The sequence below is a fragment of the Pygoscelis adeliae genome, unplaced genomic scaffold (assembly GCF_000699105.1).
Source record: "Pygoscelis adeliae isolate BGI_AS28 unplaced genomic scaffold, ASM69910v1 Scaffold69, whole genome shotgun sequence".
Classification (NCBI taxonomy): domain Eukaryota; kingdom Metazoa; phylum Chordata; class Aves; order Sphenisciformes; family Spheniscidae; genus Pygoscelis; species Pygoscelis adeliae.
In genome coordinates this window covers 2528070-2538054 of record NW_008825619.1, presented here as the reverse complement: position 1 = coordinate 2538054, position 9985 = coordinate 2528070, and the positions used below count along the sequence as shown (strand labels likewise).

Genomic DNA, 9985 nt, shown 5'->3' with positions numbered 1-9985 from the left:
GGGCCTACAGGAAAGATGGGGAGGGACTCTTTATCAGGGAGTGTAGTGATACGAAAAGGCTATCAAAAGTAACGGTTTTGAACTGAAAGACAGTAGATTTAGATTAGATATGAGGAAGAAATTCTTTACTATGAGGGTGGTGAGGCACTGGAACAGGTTGCCCAGAGAAGTTGTGGATGGCCCTTCCCTGGAAGTGTTCAAGGCCAGGTTGGATGAGGCTTTGAGCAACCTGATCTAGTGGAAGGTGTCCCTGCCCGTGGCAGGGGGGGTGGAACTAGATGATCTTCAAGGTCCCTTCCAACCCAAACCGTTCTATGATTCTGTGAGTCTATGATTCTACAAAATCTGAAGGTTCAGTACCCTGAGAATCAATTGGATAAAAGTTTAAGCTACAACTTATGTTGGAGGGTTGGTGCCTTATGACTCTCTCTGTACTGATCAGCAGAGATTTATTGTTAGCAAGATTTCAATGAACAGCAAAAATTCTGCTCCAGTTTTCATTACCTTCAAGATAGAAGAGGAACTTTGGCTTAATCAGACACAATTCCTCAGGAGGCTCCTACAGCATTGCTGCCTTTCTACAGATTTACCTGACAGTTTTATGGATGCAGACCCTTTCTTTACATGAAAATAGGTTGTTATACTGTTAGATCAAGGTGATCATCCATTAAGATCCAGACTCTGGCTTTAATCTCTGAAGGTGTAAACAGGTGTAACAACCTTTCATGCAAAGAAAGGATTTACATTCATAAAACAGTCTTAGGTAAATCTGTAGAAAGGCAGCAATGCTGTCTGCATGGCAAAGTGAAACTGTGAAACTTTCATTGCAGTGAAACTGCATTCCAAGATGGGTCTGGAGAGCAAAAAGGAGAAACACAGGAGATACCTGAATCTGAGCTTAGGCTTAAAATGTGAAAATGGCATCCCTCTACATAGTCTGGTACTGAGTGTTTAAAAACTGATGGGCAAAACTAAGTGTCTGCAGCTGCACATTAATGCAGCTGCCTGAGCTCTAGCAAAACACTTTTATCATTGTCATTAATTTCCAGGAAGGGCAGAATGCCATCTAGCTGCTAGGGATGGGCTCTCGCGACTGAATCTTGTTGAAAGATAGATAATCAAAGAGGGTTGTCATACAGTAGCATAAATCTTAGTATCAGAGAGGATTTCCCTTTATTTTTAGCAAGTATCATAGGGAAGAAGGATGGGGCACAAAGCAGCTCCTTTCGCAGAATACTATGCTTTTTAAAAGCTTGGTGAGTGATGACATGTCACTGGATGACTGTGCTTTTCATGTGTATCAGACAGGCAGGTGTTAGGATCTAAAATTCCGATTCTAACAATCTCCCTGGAGCTTAAACAGTTACCCAGACAGTGGTATTAATCAGTTACTTCCCAATGCATTATATATGACAGTGTAAGGTTGACAATTACAAACCAATCAGCACATTTTCCTAAACCTGAATATTTTGTCTGTTTGGCAGGAGGAGGTATAACATAAAAGATAAAAATAAGGAAAAAATGAAAGAAGTTCTCACACATGGTACAAATTTCTAGTATTCTTTCTATCACTACCAGCACAGGCAAACCATTTTTAAAGTTGGGGTTTTTTTTCTTTATAGCTTGTTTTTTCATTTGTGAGCAATGAAGAACATACTAAACCAAAGTTATTCTCTTGCAGCCCAACTTGAGTCCATAAGGCTTTTGAGTTGTTTTGTGTCTAATCTTTTTTAACAAATATTGCTACCCAAAGCAACTTCATATCAAATTGTCTTAAAATAAGTGTCACAATGTAGAGCTCTGCCTTATAATTTCAACTACTTCACAGTATTTTTCACATAAATAAGGTACAATAAAATATTATCTTCATAATAAAGCATAAAAAGGCTTTATTATTTGATAACTGTAGAATAAATAATGTTGGAGGGGTATTTGTAACTGAGCTGACCATATATGCTGAGTCTGTTCTCTTCAAATATAGTTTTCTTTTTCAAGGAAAATACCTGTGGCACCATTCTTTTATAGATAAGACTAACATTAATCTGCATAAGGAACCTAGCATGATTTATATTAAAGGAATGTTTTTTAAGTATTCAGGAGATGCTGTATAAGCATTGCAAAAGCTTATACAGCTATAATCCACATCCACATCTTGCAAAGTCTGCAATGTTTCATAACTTTGACAGTACAATTAGAGATGTGAGGATAATCAAGCCAGTTTTTATCTTACTAGCCAGCATAGTGTAAGCTTCAGTGGTAGTCTGGAATTCAGCATCTTTCCATATGCATAAGAAACCTTCAGTTGCTGAACCTTTTGTTGGCGCAAGCTCACTGCTCTCAGTACTGAACTAGCAGGTTAAGCTATCGTGAGTAGTCTTAAGAACAATTTGCAACATCCTTTGTTTGCTGTACAGGTGAAGTTTTAGGCAGATTCTTATTGTTTTTGACATAAATAAAAGCTACCAAGAACACCAAAATGTTTTGGAAAAGCCATGGTGTTTCCTGGACTCCCTGAATGATTTGCAGTTTTAGCAGCCTGTAAAACTGGACTCCCTGAATTATTTGCAGTTTTAGCAGCCTGTAAAACTGGTAGTCCCTAGAGCCTGGCTCAGGTCTTCTAGTCTTCCAGGGAACAAAATGCATGACTGTTGCTGTCTTAGACCCAGAGCTTCAGATTAAGATCTGTCACTTCCTGAATGATGATTCAGGAGTAGCCTGTTTGGCCTGTTTACTCAGAGGCAAGGGGTCCTGCATCCTGTGGGCCCCCAGCAAATTTCCACCTGAAGTCTGACACTGAAGGATACTGCTGCAGAATACACTGCAGTCCAGTTGGCCACAGAGGTGTCCTCATTCCTCCTGGTCACCTGCAGTCCCTGACAGACCCAGAGGAACCAGCATTTCATACACCTCTGTCTTCAGGCTGGAGATAACCCCTGGAAACTATTTGCTCCCTGGTGGTTCCCAGTGCAGAGTTTTGCTATGCCAGCCTTTCCTCCTGCCCGCACGGCCGGCCACTCTGCTCGTAGTGTGCTTGGAAAGGATGGACTCCTCTTGAAAGTGAGCTCCTCAAGCATATTTCGGATGGTACGCAGGCAATGCCAGAGGAAAGAGAAACGACAGAGAAGATGAAAAAGCCTATCTAATGCACAGAACTATCATGTCCTAATGTAAGTAAAAAACCCCTGTGTTTTAATATATGTACTCTATTAGAACATAGGATTTTTGTAGCTATGCTTGCCCACTTTTTTTTTTCTTTTTCCATTTATTCCTGTATCAGGTGACATCTTATGTGAAATTTTCTACATTGTCCACACATCTGAACACCCAGATCTCACACTACTACAGTGTGAAACAAGCTATTGCTGGCAAGTGATGATTCTTACTGAGCTGTGAAGGAGAGGGACCATACTCACTTAGTTCTCTGCAAACTTTCGGTTGGATTTCAGTAAGCTGACACCTATCTCCAAAGGCTCATATTTCCCCTTTTCTTTTTCTTTTGTTTTCTTTTTCTGACACAGTAATTTGAGGCAAGTCAGGACATGCCCAGGGAAGTGGTTGAGTCACCATCCCTGGAAGTATTTAAAAAACGGGTAGATGAGGCGCTTAGGGACACGGTTTAGTCAGCATGGTGTTGTTGGATTGACGGTTGGACTCGATGATCTTGGAGGTCTCTTCCAACCTTAATGATTCTATGATTGTATTCTATGATTCTATTCTATGATTCTATTCTATGATTCTATTCTATGATTCTATTCTATGATTCTATTCTATGATTCTATTCTATGATTCTATTCTATGATTCTATTCTATGATTCTATGACATCTCAATTTTTAAGAGCCAGGAACCTGTGACATCCAGTCCCTGAGGGGGAAATACTATTTAAATAATTTCATGTAGTCTCCTATGTCTGCTAAAAGAGAGAATAAATATAATTAGAAAAATGTGACTAATATCTTTCCCTGAATCCCCAGTGTGTATCTTCTTTAGCCATCTGTTCTCTCTCCTCCAGGCCCCGATCCCACATGTGCTAAACAGTAAGCACAGAACTTATCTGCAAACCTGAAGTTAAGGGTGTCTTATACCTCCTAGTATAGGGGGATCTTATACATCCTAGTTTTCCAGCTCTTAAAAAGTACCTTCTGTAGAGAAGGTGCCTTATTGACTAGAAAGCACACCTTTACCAGCTTACCACTTTCAGCATTTTTTGTTCTTTCAGTATTTCCAACAGTTAGAGAAATACTGTTACCCTTCTTTGGGCACAGAGGAGGAACTGAGAAACAGAGTTAAATGACTTGCTCTGGGCCATACAGGGACTCTGTGACTAACTAGGATTTGACACTGTTAAATAATTCTGTAGAGGAATACACTTTCCTCTGAAGCTTAACTCCCAGTTTTAACTGACATATTCTACAAACAGGCACCATGTTACAATACTGATGCTCGTTAAATGATAGATTGAAAGTCAGTCCCGAAGTACCAGAGCAGCAGATTCTTCTTGAGCCTTCCTTGTTAATAAATTGTGAATCACATATATCCCATCAATAACCTGTTGTGAAAAACAAAACTTTTCCTTGTTGGATCAGGCAGTGCCATTACAAAAATGGTATATTGTGCTTCTCAATTTATTTTGCAGATAAACAAGACTACTTTAATTACCATGATCTGACATGACATCTCCAGAACAGAAGGTACAGTACTGAAAGGTATAATATATTTGTAATACAGGGATGGTTTATTTTAGGCATTAAATGAAATGGCATTAACATAGAGTATAAAAACCACTGCCCTATTCTTAATAGAATCTTTCTTGAAGGAACAATTTTAAAAATGGATTTCAGATTTTACTGCTTAAGTCAAAATATTCAATGTTGTACTAAATTATATTTTGGAAAATGTGCCATAAACAAGAAATAACTTTTACTATTCAGGGTGTCTTGGGTGTGTTTTAATTTCTTAGATTTCATAATGCAAAGTTAATCCTTGCCAGACCTTAAATAAGTAGGAGGTTAGCAGAGTCATGGAGCCCTAAAAGTTGAATCTTTTCACAGCCCACTTTTCATTTTCTGATTGATGAGGGCAAAATAGCCATCGCGATCAATATAACAAGCAAACAGGAGGACTGAGTGGCAAAGAAATAGGTGAAAAAGTATTTGAGGTGTGTGGACATTTTAAGAAAGGAGATTAGAGAGATGGAACCAAAAGCCAAGGAGGGTATAAAAGAAAGGCCATATTCAGGCAAGAAGAAATCAGAGCAGTAGAAAAATTATCATTTTTGATACCTCAGTCAGGCAGCACAGAACAGCTGCTGTGCCTAACAGAACAAACAATTCTTGCACCTGCAGAAAGAAAAGAAATAATGTGAACATAGCATCTTCCTAATGAAAAGAAGTTGATGTGGATGTCCTTGAGAATATAAATTGAGGTCCCTGTTAAGGTCACAGCCCAGCAACTGTGGGAACAAAACAGATCCGATGACACAAAAGACCTTGTCTGAGTTACTGCTGTATACCTAACACACAACATATTTTCTCCCATATCCATCGGCAAGAATATTTGCTTGAAAAGTTTTGTGTAAGCTGCAGCAGAGCTGTGGGAGCTGGAGAGAACATTCCCCTCTACTGCGGTGCTCAGTGCCAGGGCAGCTGGAACCCTGGCTGCAGCCTGGGCTGCCTACCCCCTGCAGGGGGAGGCACGGAGGCACCAGCGCCATGACCCAAAGGGTTTTTGGGCCACGTGGTGAGGACCAAAAATTTGGGATGCATGGATCCTGCCACAATGTCGACAGGCAGCCACTGATCACTGCAGAAGAGTACTTGTATTCAAACTGCAGGCATCTTTCTTCCTAAGTTTATGTATGTAGTACATTCTGTAATTAAGTAAAGCAAAGAAGGAATTATGCCACATGAATGGCCATCTGACAGATTTCCAGGTACAATATAAACAGTCCTGAGTGGTGGAAATACCTGAACAGACTAACTTTATCAGCATACACAGGACTTTGCTACCTACAGAGAGCTTGCAGAGCACATACTTAAGATACACAATCATGAACACAAGGTGAAACATCAAAAATAGGACTTCAAGGAAAGACCACAACATTTCCCACGACAGGCATCTGGATATTGTTGACAATGAAATTTTGAATGAAACTGCAGCAGAAAAATCAAATAAAGAGTAGGTTTTACAGACAGAGAAAAATACCGTATATCACAATATATTTTTATAGGACAGGCTTCAATAGTTCCCAAAAACCAGGTCACAACCTTAATGTTGACTGACTGAAGCTATTGCATTACTATCGTCACAGATCAGTTTTGCATTAGTGATGTGCTTATACCACCAAAGAGATTTTAATACATTATAATGTCGGAATTAACTAGCATTTTCTGATAAGGAGCAAGTCACCTTCTATTAGCAGGCACCAAACCATTTTAGTATTTTGCTGATATGTTTTCCTCTGGTACAATCTGCCAAAGAAAATAGGTTGCCTGCCTGTAGAGTGGAAATAAAATGTGACTGAATAAGATGCAGATACAAATGGATACAGAAATTAGCCCTGAAGTACTCTAGATTTCCCAAGGCCTTGCTAAAAACTCAGAGACAGTTATATTTGGCTTCAAGTGCTCAAGCCCAATTTTTTTCTCAGAAAATGGTAGATCCTATTCAGAGAGTTTAAATGATGGCAAAGATATTTAAAGGAAGATCAAATTTTATTTATTTGTGACGTGCACTACATTCATCAGTGGTAGAATAGGTATGGGAGACAGATAGTGAAAGATATCTTTGTAGTATCATGTGAATTTGGAACTCATATATCAAGTATGGACCAAATATTTCATTTTAGCAATCATTCATATGACCATAAGGGTGTGTCTGTATCAGGGATTGAAGGATTTGTGGGTTTTGGGGGTTATGAATTTGGCTTGCATATATATATATATATATGGAGACTTACGGTACACACTCAAGCACATGACTGGTGCACTTGAAGTGGTTTCCTTTTGAAACAAAGGTTGCTGCCATGCAATAGGCAGCTAGGGAGCACCATTTTAATGTGGACGCAAGGTCTTCTGCTACATAGCTCTCTACATTTTTATGGCACACGCAATGTTAGATTGTTGGCAATCTGTTTATTATTTCATATCCGTGATGCTTGTTGATAGAGATGCTGTTACAGGTCTGCTTTTTACCTATCTGTGAGTTATCAAATTATAGTCACAGGTAGACCTCTCCACTATTATCTCTCTATTTTTAATTACTCAGTGCTATGTCCTACTAACAGTGGGTAATACTTAGCAAAAAGGACAGGAAAGTGTGTATTTAGTGGTTGTAATTGACAGAAACTGTAGGTAAATTCCTTGCTGTGTAAGAAAAAATCTGAAGTTGAAGATGTAGAAAATGATCTCATCTAGAAAATGCCTACAGCCTACCCATTTGTAGATGAGGATGGCAACATGTGCTTCATACTGATTCTTGTATTATAAAGACAGAAAAGGTGTGTCTTGCCCTCCTTCTCTTGGCACATTTTCTTGACCAAAATTATCTTCTCCCACAATGATGTATTTAAAGCCAGGTCCTCCTATATAACAAAACTTTCTGAAGGCTAGTACTGCGGTGGTTCAAGTCAGCTACCTACACTCTCTTGTTCCAGTTTCTGAAAGGGAATTGCAGCTTGTTTATCCTGGGTGCACCTCTGACAGACTCCCTTCTGAGTCATAGTCACAGTAACAAGACTGAAAGAGAGATGAGCAGCATGGCTGGAGCCACGGCTTCCAGAGAAGGTTGTCCCATGACAGCTGGTCAGGGACAGCATGCAGGGATCTGGTGTGATTGTCTACCGCTAGGTGTATGACCCTGAGGATTTCATAGAAATGGCTCTCCGTTTCTGGAGTCAGCGGGACTCTCTCTTCAGGGTCTCTGGAAAGATCGAAGAGCAGTGGGGGATCATGCCGCGTGATGAATCCTCCATGGCAGAAGCAAACATGAGAATCGTAGCAACCATTGGAGTCTTCAGGACTGAAGTTTGGAGTGAAGAAGAAGACTTTCCAGACAGATTTGCCTGCAAATTACAGACACAAAACAACTGGTGATAAAATGACAAACTAAAAGTCCCCCAGTCTTATGAAACTCTAATTTACACCACGGGAAATCAGTCTTTTGGTACAACCTCACCCTGTACAGGAACTGCAGTATACTGAAAGAGTAAAGCAAAATTGAGCAAAACAAAAACAAGCAAAACATGGCGATTTTCATACTACACATATTTATGAAATAATTATGATCATTTCATTCCCTTGGAAGAATTCTGATTAACTAAATCATAGAAGACTTAAAAGAACTTTGCATCTTTACATAAACAGTGCTAAGAAGATTTGCATAAATATTTACTAAGCCATTGTACTGTCTTCTTCAAGACTTATTAAAATGTACCTTTGCCCCTTGACCATATCTAGACACCGTTGGATCATGTCTGCTTCTCATTTTGCTAATCAGAATAATTTCATCTTCACCTTTTTCTCTCTTCCTCTCTTTGTTGTATTAACCCATTGCCCTCTGCCACATGCTTTCGTTGCAAACACCTGGAGACAAAGTTTCTCGTTTTATTAAATGTGATGACATGAAAAGGTATAATGGATGCTAAATTCCTGTCTTAGGCCTCTAGATGTTTTTTGCAAAAATAAACAACTGTTATGGTAGTGCAATTTGTAGGTGACATTCTGCTTTGTAAAATGGGAACCAAAAGTCTTCATTGGTCATTTTCTCTCAGCTTAATTTGCTGTGTACAGAAACTGAACTGTCTGCAGTAGTGTAACTTCGTCAGTATTTTCAGTGTTTAAAAATACTAATTATTTCCTGGATTAAGAATAAACAGATATCAGTTGGTTCCTTCAAGAAGCACTCTTGAACAGAAGGTACACTGGAGAATCTGAAAATACTTAACAAGAAAGGAGTAAATGAAAAATGGCTACTGTTTTCCTCAAGTATCACAGAACAGACAGGGAAGGCAGGAACAGACAGGTACTTCCAGGGAAGCACACCATCCTCCTACAGCCAGGGAAGCACACAGTTCTCCAGAAATGGACCAGAGAATAATCAATTAGAGTCAAATTCTGTACTTTATTCTTAATAAAAGTAGGATACTACACAGCTGAGGTCTGTGATGTCAGACTACCTACCCACTTGAGTCTATACAGATATCAGAAATACATATGCATCAGTAATTTGCATTCCTCAGCACCCTATTGTGAAAAACATCTTTTGTGTCACCTCATTTTTTTAAATACTAGGGGAAAAACTCTTTTTGGTATGTTGTTGAATCTTGTTAAGTTCACAGAAAGCTTGTTAATCCAGTAAGAGTTTGTCACAGATTTATGTGTGCTACAATGGTTGATATTCATTAATCAATTAATCAATTCAACAGAATGGAAAGCACTAGAAAATGTGAGAAGAGCAGAGATGAACTGTTAGATGCCATGCTGTAACTACCTCATACTCAATTTTTAAAGATTTAATTTCTTTAAACAGGTTTAAAGAAAGAAATGTTTCAGCGGACTGAAGAGTCACAGGCTGCAGTTCTAGTCTATAGCATGAATTTAAAGGACAGTAGGTGACCTTAAGATTCTTTACAACTTCTTCTATTCCACAGCATTTTTCACATTATAAGAGATTTTACATTTAGGAACCAATTCAACAACAGAGCCTGGAGACTTCCAGTTCACTTAGTCTGCACTTAAATCAGAGTCGGAGGGGTGATGGTTATTATACACATTAGACTGGGAGAACCCTCTGAATGCTGCTTGGAAGTCAGCAAAGGGGAAGGAGCTTTAAAGGCTGAGAGTGACTTGCTGCCACAGACAATAGGACGCGGCAGGCTTTAAAAGGTTCTGGCTGTGAGAGCAGCAATGACATAGTCTTACTGGGGAAAAAAGGGAAGGGAAGGGAAGGGAAGGGAAGGGAAGGGAAGGGAAGGGAAGGGAAGGGAAG

General features: G+C 39.3%; 1 protein-coding gene across 1 annotated transcript in view; it reads right to left on the bottom strand.

Moving 5' to 3' along the window:
- Positions 1-5882: 5882 nt before the first annotated feature.
- Positions 5883-9985, bottom strand: part of STS (steroid sulfatase (microsomal), isozyme S) — a 119769-nt gene continuing 115666 nt past the window's right edge. Inside the window, exon 10 of the mRNA XM_009333383.1 lies at positions 5883-8060. Within this exon, the coding sequence (XP_009331658.1) occupies positions 7678-8060 (383 nt within the window). The 3' untranslated portion in view covers positions 5883-7677. The remainder of the gene's footprint in view (positions 8061-9985) is intronic.